At 42.4% G+C, this 17,899-nt stretch overlaps 2 protein-coding genes across 2 annotated transcripts in view; both read left to right on the top strand.

Moving 5' to 3' along the window:
• Nucleotides 1-6,710: 6,710 nt before the first annotated feature.
• Nucleotides 6,711-14,642, top strand: LOC137887102 (caspase recruitment domain-containing protein 8-like). Its single transcript, XM_068729899.1, has 7 exons — nucleotides 6,711-6,757; nucleotides 6,948-7,433; nucleotides 7,511-7,728; nucleotides 8,606-8,871; nucleotides 10,207-10,323; nucleotides 10,761-10,902; nucleotides 12,755-14,642. Exons 3-7 carry the CDS (start codon nucleotides 7,569-7,571, stop codon nucleotides 13,105-13,107), a joined length of 1,038 nt encoding a protein of 345 aa, XP_068586000.1. The 5' UTR covers nucleotides 6,711-6,757; nucleotides 6,948-7,433; nucleotides 7,511-7,568; the 3' UTR covers nucleotides 13,108-14,642.
• A 971-nt stretch (nucleotides 14,643-15,613) lies between these two features.
• bbs9 (Bardet-Biedl syndrome 9) overlaps nucleotides 15,614-17,899 on the top strand; it is an 86,448-nt gene continuing 84,162 nt past the window's right edge. Inside the window, exons 1-3 of the mRNA XM_068729834.1 lie at nucleotides 15,614-15,719; nucleotides 17,156-17,272; nucleotides 17,857-17,899. The exon at nucleotides 17,857-17,899 is cut by the window's right edge and continues 111 nt beyond it. Of these exons, the coding sequence (XP_068585935.1) occupies nucleotides 17,161-17,272; nucleotides 17,857-17,899 (155 nt within the window). The 5' untranslated portion in view covers nucleotides 15,614-15,719; nucleotides 17,156-17,160. The remainder of the gene's footprint in view (nucleotides 15,720-17,155; nucleotides 17,273-17,856) is intronic.

Below are 17,899 nucleotides of genomic sequence, written 5' to 3' on the forward strand. Positions count from 1 at the left end.
TCTACTTCTCTCTTGATTTATTACCTCAGTAAACATGAGTTTATGGTCTCAATCTCAAGTTGTTTAAGTCTTCCTCAATACAGCATGATGTTCATTTAGTAAACTATGGTCCATTTAGAGTCAAACAGACCCGTGTTTTTCAACCTTTCGCACACCAACAACCAAAAAAGTAAAAAAATGACAGAAAGGGCCAAAATAAAAAATTGGGACTACGTTGAGGGCCAAATAGGGTCAACGTTTAATAAACAGGATATAATGGATATTGGACAAAGTGGAAAAAGAAATAGCCTGCATTATTTTATGCATATGTACCAGAGCCAGATGTCTGGCTTCTTCTCTTGGCTGCCAGTTCATTAGTGTCTGGGGTTAGGTTCTGTGCTGTGGAAACCCTCAAGATGGAGTGAAGGTGTGCATCAGTGAGACGACTCCTGTGTGGGTTTTTGTTCATCTTCATCACAGAGAAAAGCTGCTCACACAGGTATGTGCTTCCAAACATGCAGAGCATTTGAGCAGCATGTAGGCGGAGTTAAGGCATCGTTTCAGGGGTTTGAAGCTTGGAAACTGTGCAGCGCCCACAGAGTCACACTTTGCCCTGAGTGTGTCATTACACTGGAGGTCTATCAGCTCCATTCTATTGTGTACAGGTGCTCTTTCCACGTCAACTGCAAACCGATTGCTGAGCAGTTCAAATTAAATTTCTGAGCTGCAATGTCGGCAAATCGCTGAGTGAATTCTGTGCCAAGTGTGAGACCAATTATCAGCAAAATGCTCAGTCGGGAACACAGCGGTGGAGACACGGTTTGAAACACGGACAGTGACCCAAGATTCCTTTCTGCATCTGAGTCTCCCACAGACTCAGCTTGGCTTGGAAAGCTCTCACTGCGTCACACATGTCTGTGATCACACATGTCTGTGATCACACATGTCTGTGATCATACATGTCTTTGATCACACATGTCTGTGATCACATGTCTGTGATCACAGACATGTGATCACAGACATGTATGTATGTCTGTATGTCACAGACATGTGTGATCACACGTGTCTGTGATCATACATGTCTGTGATCACACGTGTCTGTGATCACAGACACGTGTGATCACAGACATGTGTGATCACAGAGATGTATGATATCATACATGTCTGTGTTCACACATGTCTGTGATCATACATGTCTGTGATCACACGTTCTCGTCCCTGAAGCTGGAGGTTTAGCTCAGTGAGATGCTTTGTTATGTCACATAAAGACCAGCTCACATCGCCACGTTTCGTCCTGCAGCTCTGTGGTGTGGCGGGCCAGTTATGATAGACATGATATTTTCTCGAGGTCCGGATATATGCTGACAATTTAATGACAAGTCTCTCAATTTGTTGATCCTTACGAGGCTTTTCTTCTGGGTTACAATGTTGTCCAGGGTTCAGTTCAGAGTCTGCATTTTTTTCTTTTCAAATATTTCTCCATCGCTGTTCGTCTTGTCACCTCAACCTCTCCCATCATTTAATTCTACCTTCTTAAATTAACACGGTCATTATTGCGCTACCTACTACCACCCACTGGCATGGAAGAGTATTAATTACTTAGCCAGACACTATATTGCAGCTCAGACGCTCAACAATGGAAAGTTAGTATTTGCAGTGCAACTAAATAATATTTTTTGGGACTGATTAAGTGAAATTGGACATTTTCCCATGGCACACCTGACGATCTCTCATGGCACAGCGGTTGAAAATCAGTGAAATAGACCATAAAGCAGGGTATGCTTTAGGGCGGGGCTACACGGTGATTGACAGGTCTCTACCAGAGACGTATACGCGTCTCTACGTCACTCCTTTTCAGTCCAAATATGGTCACTTCCTGTTCACTGGTTGCAAAAAAAACCAAGATGGGGTACATCCCAAGTCTCTTAATTGCATCCCCGTTTCCCTCACTTGGGTCATTTCCTTGCGTCTTAGTCCCTCCCACCAGGGATGCATGGAGGAAACCATGCAAGGAGAGATGAAACAAGGAAATATGAGACGTCCTTTCCTCTGAAGCATCACATGAAGCGACGTCTGTTTCTGATGACGGCGGCTGCAGATCACAGCTGATCACAGCTGGATCAGCTGTCAGTCGGCTTTAACAGCTGGAAAGACGTTTGATAGTTTGTGTCTGTACACATGATCACTGTACTTAATAATAGCAACTAATAATACCAATAATAAAGACGCACAGTAATCATCACTGTAGAGGTGTTGTCTATCTGTAGTCTGTTACCTCTTTAACAAACTGTTCTGTTAATGAGCGCAGGATCGATTTCTACTGCAGGATGCGTTTGTCATAATTATGACTTATTTGCGTCTGTATGTTTATTGATTATTAAATAACCCAGAATATGATTATGGTTTCTCTTAAATGATATAACTCATCAAACCAGACACTCATGAATGATCAGCCTCATGTAACTGAATGTAATGATGATGAATGATGTAAAAAGCTCTCTGACTTTAATTGTTTCCATAATAAAAGTTATTGAGGGAAATATCAGATCATGAAAAGACAAATCTTTCTAACAAATGAAGAAAGTTGTTTGTGGTCCTTTAGTTGTTCAGATCTAAGATGAACATATTTAAACCAGATACTGAATCAGAAAACATATCAAATATACATTTATAGCACAGATCAGTAGATAAATATTAATATTTATTTAATTTCATCATTATTTGTTTTTTACTTTTCATGAGGTCAGGGGAGGCTCTGCCTCACCTGCCTCCCCTGACCTCACGTCCCTGCTTTTTACATTACATTTCTCGCCACATATCAAACAGGTAAGCCAGCATTGTTGGCAGTGAAAGCAAATGAATACGTCCACGCAGAATTAAAGGGCGGGGGTCTGCAAATCATGATGAGCCACCTGCAGGGAAAGGTGCTTGACAGCGACGTAATAGGATGCTTGCGGAGGAAGCAGCTGTTGTTGGATCGATCAGTGAGCGGCGTGTCCAGCGGGGTTATCAGACCTACGGAACGGCCGTCTGAAGTCACGAGCGGCTTTGAGCAACCGATCTACTTCCTGTTTACACCGGCCCCACCCGCATGCCCAGTGTACGTGAATAGTCACGTGATATTTGTTTTCAGGCGTTGTAGTCTGGACGGAGATCATCTCGAAAATGATGCTGAAGCACCGTGTGGACGGAGATCGTTTTTGTTTGTTAAAACTCTGTTTTTAAACGAAAACGTATTAGTGTGGATGTAGACTCAGGGAGCCGCAACCGAGGGGCTAAAGAGCCCTGATCTAGATGAAGATAGTTCCAACAGTCCAAGGTAAAATACCAGATGACATCTGATCATAAACAACATAATTCTCTGAACCATATTCAGTTTTTATCATCGTACAAATACACAACTTTGGAAAACACAGATTCTGTAAAAAACAACAATGTTGAGCTTTTTGTTATTTTAAAAAAGCCTCAAACCAAGAGTTGCAAAACAATGTTCATAAATCGTTAAACCACCAACAAATATTTGTTTATATTATTATTTATTTTACATAAATATAATATATACTTGATATTCATCTTTTATTCCATCAGGTTTTTTTCAGTAAATGATTAAAGTTACTAAATACAATGAATAAATATCTCTCTATCACACAACAACAAATGTTTTCAGTAATTTGCTTTTTCCTCATTTTTATGAATCTATTTGATGCTTAAACTGAAGCTGCTTTGATTTTATGACTCCACTATTCCTAAAATACATAACTTTTGTTCACATATTTTCTAAAATGTCCTCCTGACTCATTTGGTGTCTTTGTTAACTTTGTGTTCTTGAGTTGAATCTTAAATGAGTTTCTGTGTTTGTATTTCTTAGTGTTGGCTGACATGAGTTTAGATGGAGCTGGCAGAGTTCAAGTGGAGTCACTTGGTGTTTCTTGAAGCAGCAGCACGTTGTCATTAGTGTTAATGAGAGCTCTTATTCACTTCTTGTCCCTCACAGTTTTTAACCTGCATTCAGCTCATGTGTTTGGAGTTCACATTTTCTAAACGTCTCCGTTCTAAACGCCTGACACTGAATGAACATTCTCCTCTAAACTTACATCATTTATCCTTCATTCAGACTGAATCACTGCAGGTCGTCAGAGGTCAGCTGTTCTTCTCTGGCCTCAGCTCTGAAGTCCAACCCGTCACATCTGAGAGATCTGGACCTGAGTGGAAACATCCTGAAGGATTCAGGAGTGAAGCTGCTGTGTGACTTTCTGGAGAGTCCAGACTGCAGACTGGAGACTCTGAGGTCAGTCCACGCTTCAGCTCCACGGATGAATCTTTACTACATATTATTCTTCCTGTACGTTTGTGGGTGTGAATGTGGTTCTATAACAGAAATAAGACTTCAACATTAAAATGTGGCACATTTCTACACTGATAATATTCTCAAACTTTAAATGAAGCTGAACATGTCTGCAGCAAATGAATACAACCAAAATATTATTCAAAGCAACGTCAAACCAAATGCTCTCACACATTGAATTAGCTCCAAACACTTGATTTTAAAGTGTAATAAAAGTGGACTAACCCTCTGCTGCATGCACCATAAACACAAGAACCAGGTCCGCTAACGTCCCACAGAACTCTAGAACAAACCCAAAACTTATGAGAGAAAGATCAGTTCATCTGTTGATGCTGTTCCTTAACTAGCTAAAGAAGATGAATCTATACTATTCCTATCTGTTTAATCAACCATTTAATCTCATTAATGTACAAACATAACTTACACCCATAAAGTTTTTAATTTTTACATTTTTCCTGGACTAAATGTACGTTTTGTTTCCACCTGGGCGTGGCACCGTAGCGTGAGCTTCTGCAGATGGCGTGTGAGCTCTGAGCGTGAACAAAAGGTGTTTCTACTCAACGTGCTTTTAATTGAGTTATTCTCTGAAACACCAGAGGACGTACAAACTAAATGAACTGTGAAGAATCAGGAAGACAACCAGAGTAACGCCACAAACCAACCTCCACAACGAAGAGGAGGAACTGTTATTATCTGTAAACTCATATCTCATATTCATGGAGACTTTATTACCTTTACACAAACCCTGTAAACAAGTCAAGTATTAAATGTATTATGAAGAAACAAAGGTTAAATATCCTGTAAACTATTTGATTTGTCCGTTAAATATTTCCTCAAATGTAGATTTTTAAGACCTCCTGTTTCTAAAGCATCTAAAACTATTGAGCAGACATCTAAATAGTGCTTTTATCAGTAAACTATTTGTGGCTAGTCGTAGCAAAGATTCAGAGGTGCACGACCAAGCGGTGCGACCACTTGCGGAGCCTTCGCTCAGGACTCGCAGGCCGTGATCACATCATTTTGTGGAGCGTTCCGGCTTCACTGTGGCGAGTATAAACTAAGCTTTTAGTCTGCAGTCACAGAAGTCAACTGCAGTAAAGAAACTGCAGAAAATGTCCAACGTTAGCTGTTAAAGTACATCACATGTTTGGTAAACGGTAATCTGTACACAGAAGATCATCTGAACTCATATTTAAATTGATAAAGTTTACTCTCTGAAGTGAACTATTTACTGTGGTGTGTGTTTCTACTCATAATAAAGTAGATATTATGATGAAGATCTGCAGTAACAGAATGATGAAGTCAGCTCCACATTTAAAACCTGAACACATCTGATTGGATTATAAATGGATTTTTATCTGAATCATTTATCCTTCATTCAGACTGAGGTGGTGCGGGTTGTCAGAGGTCAGCTGTTCTTATCTGGCCTCAGCTCTGAAGTCCAACCCGTCACCTCTGAGAGTTCTGGACCTGAGGTTAAACGACCTGAAGGATTCAGGAGTGAAGCTGCTGTGTGACCTTCTGGAGAGTCCAGACTGCAGACTGGAGACTCTGAGGTCAGTGAGGGGGTCCGAGTCAGTCTGTGCTGGTTCAGCAGTGTTGTTAATAAAACACAGGGCGGTTTACTCACAGTGAGGTTTTCCCTCCTTTTTCTCCCTTCAAGACCAAATAATCAGAGATTTTACCATCGAGTGCAGTTCCTCTGATGTTTCCTTTCTTTCATTTCTCCACAAACAATAAAATAAAAGCTGACAAAGCAAAGCCAAGCAAGTTTTTACAAGTCGTGGGATTTCACAGTAGAGTGAAAAAAGGTAGTTGGTTTTGTTTTCCTGTGATGTTATTTCCTCTAATGCACGCTCACAACATGAAGGTGACGTGATCATGAAGCAGATTAGTTGCTTCATATTAGGACTATGAAGCTGGTTAACTCAAAGAACCAACAATTATTTAAAACTTGATCCATAACTTTTGGGGTTGTGTTCCTCCCAACAGGTTGACTGACAGGTTGATCACTAAGAAACACAAACAATGTGAGTATTGAAAGAATGTCCCCATTCAAGCTATTCTACATTAAGTCTGATCTTAATGAGCCTCATCGTAACAAAAAGTATCTTCTGTTAGAGCTGTTTGAAGAACTTTGGCTGCTAATGTTTCTCTTTCTCTTCTTCTCTCCATCAGGTGACGCCGACGGCAAACTGGATGTGAAAACAAATGTTCCCGACAAAGAGGTGAGGGAGCAGCAGTTGAAGAGCGTGAAGTTTATTTCTTGAGGTTTCCCTACTGAGTAAATGTAATTATTGTGTACCAGGGGAACAGAGGGCAGAGAACTGTGGCTTGTTACTTGATTTCTATTCAAATGACTAACTTTGTGCCTTCTTCATTCCAGGCTCCATTCTCATTCTCACCTGAACACACAGCTGAATCTTCATACAGGTAATCCTATGAAATACACTATTCCAGCTTCTTTCATGGTTCATCAAGCTGTGATTCTAAACGAAGCTCTGTTGTCTGTGGGCAGCAAGTCAAAACAGGACCTGGACCTTATTTATAAAACTGTGTAGAATCCATATAAATAACTAAAATCGGATTAATAAAACTGTGCATGCATTCATTCACGGTTCAGGTACTGGTTCAGGTGGCTTTGAACACAAAAGGCGACATTGAAACGATGACGAACTGACAGAAGAACAAAGAGTCTGAGCCGGTATATAAATAGAGAGAGGTTGATGAGGGAATGAGATGCAGGTGAGGAGGTGGGCAGGGATGAGGGAAGTGGGAACAACATCTCAAGAACAATTGTCTTGTGAGTATGTTCACAATAAGCAGTACATGCTGCTGATGCTCCATAATCAAGAAGAATCTTCCCGGTAATGTGTCTGACCAATGACAGAACAGCTTTCTCTCACATGACATTAGTCTCGAACGTCGCTGTGTGAACACAAAGAAACCGAGGAGCAAATGCAACCACTGTACGAAATGAGTCTCTGAATCGACAACAAAGCAAACAAACTACGGGTCTGAAAACGCCCTGAATAAGAGCGGAGTTGTCCCCTGGGTGTCATCACGCTTTACACTACGATCAGTTTCCCTGTGCTGCACATGGACACCTGTGAGTGAAAACAGATCATGTGACTAACAGGCCAATAGATGCTTCTTATATTAACTCGTCCTCTCCGTGTCCTACAGGTTCAGGTGTCCTGGTCCAGGTGTGTTCCAGTGTACTTTGACTGGACTGGTGTTTGTTATGGCTCAAGAGGCAGAGCTGCTGTACAGGACTGTCCAATGGGACGAGGGCCTCCTCCAACCAGCCGGCAAGAAGGCCGCAGGGCTGCTGTTCGACATCAAGAGTTCTGAGGATGCTGCAGTCTGTCAGCTCCACCTCCCACACTGTGAAACAAAGGACGGTAAAGACATGGCTGTCTTCAGTGTGAAGGAATACATTACCAAAACTACAAAGAGTTGTATTAATGCCTAAAACTAGCTGCATCTGGTGACATGCAAAAAAATTAATTATAATAGATTGGTAACACTAAATACACAGATCCAGACAAATCAAATGTGGGAAAATAATGATGAATTAAAAAATAATAGGTAAAGGATAGGGGCGGAGTGGGAGGCTGCAGAGTCAATTGGCTAACACACTTCATGCAAACTCAAAAACAAGCGGTGATGTAAGCAGGAAATCATCTCAATCTTCTGTTAGCTGTTAGCGGTTAGCCAAACACACGGTCTAAAACAATGAAAGTGATCCACAGAGCAGCTGCAGAGAGGTACTCAGCAGAGTGTGTACCGGTAGCTTCGTTAGCTGCCAAACACATCGTCCATTCCGTTAGCCTTTAGGCCGAACACACCGCAAACTGTCCCTCCGTTGTGTCTCTTGCCACATAGTAGTCAGTGGGGGTGATGCACTCAGCTGGAGTATCACTAGGGGCCGGGGGTTTGTTAAGAGTGGTGGGTTAGCAGGCAGTCAATGGCAGTATGAAACAGGCAATAACAGTTGTTTAGAGGAAGTGTGAATCAACTCAACCACAAGAGGTCCTTGAGAATGCTGCCATAACTGAAACATTATGCAGTCAGCTGTAGCAGAAGGTGAGATTAGCTGTGGACAGACACAGAGGTGCACACTCACTCAATCACAGGCATGCACAAGACCAATCGCATGATTCTTCTGGCGGAGAAAAATATGACAAATTGAACTCAACTGGTAAGAGATGAATTGGGTTGGGATGAACCTGTTTCATCAATAATAAATAAAGGTTTAACAGCTCTTTGCTCCCACAGCGTTGGTCTTTGACGGCCTGTTGTCCGTCGTCCACATCACCGATGATGGAATGACAATCCTGGAGCTGCTGGAGATCACGGAGACTCATGTGGTGGTGAAGGTCCCTAACCTCTCCGCTTTTGGCCTGGTCTGGGATATCGTCAGGAGGTTTCGGAACTTCTTGTGGCCAATAAAGGGCCAAGTTCTGCTGTTCCTCAGACCCCCTCTCATCAGGCATCAAATTCTCGATGTGCTGCTGGTGCAGGACAACATCCCTTTGCATGAGGTAAAGCTGTCTGTCATATGTGCTCACCAGCAACTTAAACTCTTGTTTTAAGCCACAGCTGGTTCCACAAAGACGATTCACACTTTGCTCTCGTGCTGTGCTAAGAATCAAATCTATCTGAACTGTAAATCTTCAGATTGTTTTGTTTTTTTGTAGTTTTTTTGATTCTCTCTCAGCATGTATTTCCATCTGCCACTAACATTCGTGATGCTTCTACCAGATGGCATGAATAGTAAACACAACACAGAAAAAGATTTGCTGAGACGGATCATTCAACTGAGAGGCTTTACAGGCAGAGTGAACGTTATTAAAATCAACTTGTGTCACAGTCGCTTTTTTAAAAATGGACTAGGTTGGTTCCAAAACTTAAAAGAACACTTTTGAATCTACAGACGGAGAGAGAACGGCTTCTGGACTTTCAGTATTTGACGTCCCAGTTGAAACCAGTATTTTACTGGGTTGGAAGATGAGAAGCTCCCTCCTGGATGCAAACTGAACTTCACATCATTGAATATGATTTGTTTAATGCTGCATGACCAAAAGAAATGTGAGAAAATGTTTCCTTCTCACCACTTACCAGAGTTCTTATTACATTACAGTCATTTATCAGATGCTTTTATCCAAAGCGACTGACAATTCAGTATCTATCTACACACCGTAGACACAGCTACAGGAGCTAAGTGTGTTGCTCAAGGACACATTGACATGAGACTAGTGGAGCAGGAGCCGGGAATCGAACCGCCAACCCTCTGATTGAAAGGCAGCAATGCTCTCCACTTAGCCACGGTCACCCCCTTTTTATTCAAGACAACCTTGTTTTTAATTATGGGCTCAAAAATGAAGACGTATTATTTATGATCTGTATGATGATGAAATACTAGTGACTTTACAACAATTGAGGGATTCCTCCCTGTTTCCAGCAGCACACTTTTACAGATGTTTCAATCCATGTGGTCACAGTTCAGTGGATCTGTAGAGAGGCCAAAAAAAGGAATTGTTACAGAACAAATTAAAAACTTTTAATCTTCCATAAAGTTAAATAACGATGATGTTCTGGTTCTACAAAAATGGGAAACAGCACTCTGAATTCAAATGATGAAGATGAACATTTGATAACTCATCTTTTTTCTTTAGCCTTTTAATAGTCACCATGAAGACATGACCTGTTTGTTTGCAGTGCTGTAGGGGTTTTATCTAGAAACATTTATTCTACGCTTTTGTTCATTCATTTACAGTATATCCTCATAATTCTCATGTTTAGATATACTCTACACATAAATTTACCGTGACTATCTGAGCTTAAACTAAACTAATATAAATGTCCCGTTAATGAAGGTTGCCAGAGATCAACAACCTGCAAGATACATCAAGATCTCCTCCGAATGTCTGCTGGACGTTGGTAAAAGTTACAAAGTCCACTGTGAACCTGAGGGGTTCAAGATCCAGCCTAGGGTGAGTCAGGTCACTTCTACCCTTCTAAGGGTCTGTGTCCACATTCAGTTTTATTCCTGAGCACCAGCATCTTTTTTCACTTTGTGTCTGTGGCAGTTCCCTTAGCTGTTAGCTGTTAGCTGTTAGCTAAACACACCGTCCAAAACAGTAACAGTGAGCTGCAGAGCAGTGATTGAGAGGTACTCAGTGGGTGTTCTGGTAGTTCCATTAGCTATTAGCTGTTAGCTAAACACTCACAACTGTTATCCCTCCACTGTGTCTCCAGCCTCAGAGTAGTGTGTAGTGGCCTGTGTCCACATAGCATCTTTTCCTGAGTGCCAGTGTCTATTTTCAATTGTTCCCAATGACATTTCTTTAATGCAAATACAAGTTTGGCTGCTGATTCACAATCAGGGAGGTAGCAGATGCACATTTTGACTTCTGGTTCTTGTTTTTAGAGTAAACTATTTGACTCGAGGTATGGACCAAATTTCCATCCGACATTTGAAGTTTTCCTGACCCCCAACATGGAGACAGTGACTTTGTCGGTCCAGGACGAAGAGAGGAACCCAGTCTGGGAGCGTGACGTATTACTGGAAGGTAAAGACTATCAGACACCCAGTGATGGACGAGAGTAGAACAGATGTGTGCGGCTCTCATGAACATTCAGGGAGCTCCACATCTCATATCATTCTTTATTGAGGCTGCAGTCTTTATGCATTTTATACCTGGGCCTTCACTGCTGTCCTGCAGTTGAACCACCTAACGGTTATTATTTGTTTTGTGTAAAAATGAAGCTCAACACCTATAAATAATACACTAAATGCAGAGTGCAGATAACGTTACATGAATACGCCCACGGGATGCTGCGTCATTAACGGACAATGCATTAAAAAAACTGCGGCGCTAAAACACGTATTCCATCGCACACTGAAGAGCACGGGCCATTCAAATATTATTCACATCAGAGGGAACAATATATACCATAGACAAATGAACACAGTATTAACGCTACGATCACTCCCTCCAGGAAATACACAACACCTTAGTTCTTCTTAATAAGTCCACTTGAAAACACATGAATCTTCAAAGATGATCAGTTAAACTCAAACTTAACTTTAACACTTTAACTTTAACACTTTGAGCGGAGTATATAGACTTCTGCCGCTTCACGTGTCTCCTTGTTGCTGTGCACCGACTAAATGTGTCCCCAGAGCAACATAGGACGTAACAATAGTTCCTATCACATATAAAACCAAACAAAAATCCATATTCATAAAAACAAGTTGTACAAATAATAACATAAACAAGCATCTTAAAGCTACTGCAGATGTACAAACAAAAGCAGTTGACTTACCAGAGCTGCTGTTCACTATTTAAAGACAAAGACCATCCTCCTTTCTTTGTTAATAAACAGTTCAATAACACGGTTGTTCAGAACATTGGTGTGTTTCAGTTCCAGTAAGAAGTCCTTCTCGATTCATGGACGCCAGTGAAGACAGTCGAGCCTCCCCAGTTGTATTTACTGAATACGTTTCAGGGCTGAAAATGTCCGCTCGACAGAGGCATCAGATATTGGGATTGTCACCGCCCAACATGTCACGCTAGCCCACTGACCAATCACCTACTTGTAGGCCAGCTAGCAGGCTCTGGCACGTCAAAGAATACGCCCAACACGTCAAACTAAAGATCTGATTGGTTGAACACTATGACAATTAACAATATTGTCCCCATTCACTTAAACTGCAGAGGGATTCACTTGTGAGTCTGCAGGCCTCGGGCCTCTCTTCTTACCAAGAGACATAGAGGTGAAATCTGATTAGATAAAAGCTCTACTTAAAACAAGCTGCACTGGAAGCAGAGCAACTGAGGAAGACAGTAGCTGTGCAATGAGATATATTATGTATTATATTTTTTATAAATTATAATACATGTAGTGTATTTATGAAAAATTGTTAAATTATGAAAAAGCTATAACTTTGTAATTCTGTCTAGGCCAGCAGAGAAGGCCTTCCTGGCCCTGATGGCCCACCACTGGGAAATCCAGACTACATTTGAACACATAATTTTACCTGAACAGAGCCTGAAGGCATCATAATGTAACTGGATGGAACCTCTGTACGTTAGCCGTTAGCGGTGCGGCTAACGTTACTAGCTCTCATTTCAATTTCAACATGAATTTGTTGTTTACAATTTAACATTACCAGAGATCAGAAATGCTGATGTCCTGATTGTATATTTCTACGGATCTACAATGGTCCTTTCCACCACTACTTACATGTAACACTACTGGGAACAATATATATATATATATATATACACACATTCTATCCTTTTTCTTAAAGGAGTACACAGGAAGTGATTTACATAGCAGAAATAGCTGGCTGTAGCAGTTCAAAACAGACTTTTCATTTCTTTTGAACTTTACAATAATTTTTTGGTTATCTTCCAGGTACAAGAGCGGAAATTCAACAGAGTAATGTCCCGGCAGAGGACAGGGTCCCGGCAGTGGACAGGGTCCCGGCAGAGGACAGGGTCTCAGCAGACCAGAAGCTGTTCTCAGTTCGGTCTCAATTCATCATCAGAGCGTCTGATCCTGTCCTGAACCACCTGCTGGATAAACTTCTTGAGCACGGAGTGATCACTGACGCTGAAATGCAGTCGGCCAGAACAAAAGACAGAGCAGATAAAGCACGAGACGTGGTGGACACGGTGAGAAGAAAGGGATCTGAAGCCTGCTCAGTTCTGATCACTGCTCTCTGTGAGGTGGACCCGTATCTTTACACAGCGCTGAACTTCAGCTAAAGATGAACCAAGAACTGTGGAGTGATGATGATGATGATGATGATGATGATGATGGGGATGGGGGGGAATATCTTCAACAGTTGTCCCACATGACTTATTGTAATCTTTAACGGTGCACAATACGAGGATACACAGGGTTTTGTTGGACTGTGGAAGAAAAGTTTCTACGTTTTATCAGCTTTCAACACGGGGATTCAAAGTTCTTTACACGAGTCAGATATTAACAAAATATGTAAAACACGCCGTGTTATTAAAAACCATGACATTTTACTTTGAATGTTCACGGTCCTCAGAGGATACACCGTGGTGAAAATCTTCCACTTTGTTTTGTTTACTGTCAGATTTCACCCAGGAGACTGGTGTCAATGCTGAGTTATTTGAAGTTCTGCTGCTTAAAAGGAACAATGATCACGTTTACATGCACACTTGTATTCCAAATATGACAATATTTTGAATTTGTTACGAATCATTTAAACAAATGAGCATTTTTTCGTGTACTGTCAGTGTTTGGAAGTTGACCCACTTTGCTCTGAGCAGGACTCATTCTGTGAACGTCCCGACGGTTTGAGGAGACCAATGAGCTTCCTGGCCTCGTTTCCTCTCCTCCCGTCACAGCTGGGAATACCTGCAGCTTCGTCCTCGGATCGATCTCCGTCCACCTCCGACGGCTTCCCGCCGAACAGAACTGGGCCGATGAGGCGTTCCCTTGCACTGTGCATTCTGGGAAATGATCCGCACAGATGCAGAGAGCATTCCCTCGGGTCTGTCTCCGGTGTGGTCGTTATTTCTGAGCAGCAGACGTGTTTTACAATCTGGTTGTACTAAACCAACAGTTGGGTTTAGGCAACTAAACCAACAGTTGGGTTTAGGCAACTAAACCAACAGTTGGGTTTAGGCAACTAAACCAACAGTTGAGTTTAGGCAACTAAACCAACAGTTGGGTTTAGGCAACAAAACCAGCAGTTGAGTTTAGGCAACTAAACCAACAATTGAGTTCAGGCAACTAAACCAACAGTTGAGTTTAGGCAACAAAATCATGAACAGGTAGGGTTAGGCAACAAAACCAGAAGTTGAGTTTAGGCAACAAAACCAACAAGTAACGTGACAAACATGTCAACGTTCGGGTAAAAATAAATGAAGTGGCGTTACTTAGGTATGGAAGTGTGATGACTCGTATGAACTCTATTTAATTCCTCTTCCTGTTTTATTTTGTCATTCACTTCCCCATGCTTCCTCAGTTGCTTTACTTCCTGCCTTTGTTTAGTTTCCCGCCTGTTTTGTCCCTCACCTGTGGTCCCTTTGCTCATCAGCCCTTCCCTGTACTTACACCCCAGCTGTCCACCTACCAGCTGTCAGACTGTCTCAGTCGTTTCCTGAGACAAGTTCTCCGGTGCCAGTTACGCTTCCTGAAACCCGTTAGTAGTTTTGTTGGGCTTTTGTTTTCGACTACTTGTATTGCGTGTTCGTTCTGCTTGATGTCTGTCCTGCCTTGTTTTGAACTGAACCTCAGTAAATCTTAGATTTTTGCAACTCCAGTCTCTGGTCTGTTATCTCTGCGCTTAGTCGCACTCTGATCATCACAGGAAGTACCGTGACGAGTCAGTCGACGTTTGGGTTTAATAACTATTGAAGTGACGTAACTTAAGTACGGATGATATGGAAACATCCACTTTGACCTCTGTCATTTTACTTTTCCCCTTTCTGTTTCCAGTTAAATTAGCTACTACATTCATATCATCACCATGTCGACATCTCTCTGACCTCAACACGCATGATCTGATGTAGTGATGAATGTATTAATGTGAAGTTAAAAACACGTTGACTAAGAAGGCTGTGTGAAGCTGGTCAATGTGAGCGGAGCTTCTGGTTTTTGGAGTTCACTTCAGTTGAAGAGTGTCTTTTGTTTTGGCAGAGTTTCATCACAGCGACTCGGGTCAGTGCAGAGGAAGAGGAGGAGGAGGAAGAAACATTAAAACAGCCCTGAGCCGCGGGTTAGGTTTCTCCCTTCTCTCAAATGTTGATGTCCAAGATCTTATGTGTAATTCAAGTTTAATATATGTTATACAATGTCTATGGTATGGTCATACATCAAGCTTTTATTTGAGCTCCATTAATCTACATTATACCTCAGCAAATGCTCAAGTTTTGTGCCGTACAGCTTAATGTCATACAGTCTGTTTCAATATACTTTTTATTCAGCATATTTTTTTTGTCAATGCTCATTTCCCAGTTATATGACAGAATTCTAAAAAATTGTAATCACATTGACAGACATCAAACAGATGATGTAAAAAGATAAAGATCAGTAGTATAGATTTGAATTGATGTCTATAAAGCATGTTTAATCAAAAATATATGCAACTATTATGAAAAGTAGTCAATAGAAAAGCAAAGCATCAGCCAGAAATTAGTAATCGAAAGAAAACTAATTTTCCCGGCAATCCATCCATTTCCGTTCATGCGCACAGGCACCCGGCTTCTCCGTTGAGCGTCAGTGCCATGACAACAGGACGATGGCTGCGAGCAGGACGGTTAGAAATGTGATTTTTTTTGGTGTGAGCGAGCAGTGACGAACCATCGGCTTTCAAAGGACCGGGATCGAGTACGTTAAGGTAACAAAAGCTCCACGACGAACCTGAACGTCTCTCGCTGTCGTACGGCCTAACGTAACGAGCTAATTAGCCCAGTTAAGCTAAAGTTAATGCAGGCGGTGTTCCGGTTTATAATGCGACCCGTGTTAACTGGCGACGTGGCTGTCCTCGTGAATGCCGCATTGTCTAGTTTTAGTTAACCTTCTCATATACAGTCTATGGTCAACACATGACCGGATTTAGCTCGTTGTTTATGTGTGTATATATGTTTATATGTATGAATATATATATATGTAGAAACAGGAAGGTAAAATATGATAAGAAGACCGGGGAACTGTTCATTTTTACGAGGCATTCACCAGGACAGCTAAGTGTTTCTCTTCCTGTTTTGAACGGCTGCTGTAACCACGACAACCACGGACGCGTTCGGTCGAAAGTCGCCAGTTAACACGGTCGCTTAAAACACCGAAACACCGGCTTGACGTCAGCTGCAAGCTAATTAGCCTTTGGTGGGACGCCTCTACTTGTAACCGACTTATAACAACAGCTGGTGACTCTGTTGTTGTTACTTCATCACAGAGGACTTGTTTATCACGACCCGAGTAAAGACAATACACCCACAGTTCATCTGGTCACGTGCTGTTCATGTGTCACACAAGAATAGGGATGTAAACGTTTATAAACCTGAGCTATGATTATTATTTGTTTTAGTTTAGCCAGAGCTCAGCAGAGAAAGAGCTACCTGTTAGCATTTAATAAGAGTAGCTATAATAACCTCGTTGTTGTTTGTTTATTGTGTGTGTGTGTGTGTGTGTGTGTGTGTGTGTGTGTGTGTGCGCATTCTTTTTGGAAGCTTGTTCATAAGTAGTGAGACTGACGCTGGACGTCTTCCCCCCGGCCGACCCGGGTCTGTTATTCTGGAGGCGATCAGATAGACGTTAGTCTCCTCTTAGTGGAATTCATTCAGATGTTTCTCCAGCATCAGGCAAGAACAGGAGAAGACGGCAAACCGCTCCTCCACCTTGTGAATGTCCCAAATGCTGTTTTTATTTCTGTTAAAGTATAATAATGTTCCGGTTAAATAACGACACGTGTACTGAGAATGTCTGTACTTCCTCCCCGTTCTTCCTGTCATGAAAGCTGTTGGGAGTAAACGGCGTGGTGTTGCTCTGACACCCTGAGTGTGCTGGAGATGGGATGGATCCCCTCTCTGGATTAGCTGCCCGTTCCACCTGCTCAGCACTTAGCGAGTAGAAAAGCTGCTTATTTCCCGGTGCTGCTCAGTGAACAGGAGGCAGAATGTTGTGTTGTATTCTTTCATCCATCAGTTCAAAGTGCACGCTATGAATGAGAACGACAGTGTTCCATTGAGTGGTGGAGCGGGTGAATGACTCTGTGCGCGTCACGCTCACAGCAGAAGGAACCCTGACGCGTTCCCCTCCTCCGTCCCGTCACAGGCAGGATGTCTCTGTTCAAGGCCCGTGATTGGTGGTCGGCGGCTCTCGGCGAGGGGGAGGAGTTTGACCAGGGATGCCTATGTGTCGGAGACGTGGACAACAGCGGCACCGGACACGGTCAGTGTGTGTGTGTGTGTGTGTGTGTGTGTGTGTGTGTGTGTGTGTGTGTGTGTGTGTGTGTGTGACAGACATGCTCTTACTGTGGCTGTTGTGTAACAATTCACCTTATCTAACAACCGAAGGGGAAAAGTACCTCCTCTAAAGTACCTCCTCTCACTCTGTGTGGACAGACGCCGCCATCAGACTGCCTCCTGTGTTTGAAGGCTCTCCCTCCGTCGCTCTATCATGCCAGTAAAAGTCATATACAACCAACAGAGACACTGTGTTTTAGCACATACCGCCATATATTCATGTAAATCATCCTCACATACCGCCAAAAATATTATTCTGAACAGGTGGAAGCGTGGCGAGACGCCGCTGTTCAACTATCTGGAGAAGCCACGCTGTCTCACCGCAGGCCGTTAGACGGTGGCTCTTTTCTTGCAGTGGTCCAGTGACGTTCCCCGACATACAACCAATCCACAGAGTTCTGATCCCCTTCTGGCTCTTTGAGCCCACTAAACGCAGCCTGCTGCCCCCGTCTGAGCGCTCCGTCCTCTCCGTCACGTCACGACGACTGTCTTCCTCTGCTGTTAAAACAGACAAGGTGGTGGTGGGCAGCTACATGGGGATGCTACGGATGTT

The sequence above is a fragment of the Cebidichthys violaceus genome, unplaced genomic scaffold (genome assembly GCF_023349555.1).
Source record: "Cebidichthys violaceus isolate CVI_PGR_0920_01 unplaced genomic scaffold, fCebVio1.0.p SCAF_48, whole genome shotgun sequence".
Classification (NCBI taxonomy): domain Eukaryota; kingdom Metazoa; phylum Chordata; class Actinopteri; order Perciformes; family Stichaeidae; genus Cebidichthys; species Cebidichthys violaceus.

Coding starts and splice junctions, on each gene's coding strand:
- LOC137887102 (XM_068729899.1), top strand. CDS start 7,569: ATGGCTCAAGAGGCAGAGCTGCTGTACAGGACTGTCCAATGGGACGAG. Junction 7,729..8,605: donor ACACTGTGAAACAAAGGACG/GTAAAGACATGG, acceptor TTGCTCCCACAG/CGTTGGTCTTTGACGGCCTG. Junction 8,872..10,206: donor ACAACATCCCTTTGCATGAG/GTAAAGCTGTCT, acceptor CCGTTAATGAAG/GTTGCCAGAGATCAACAACC.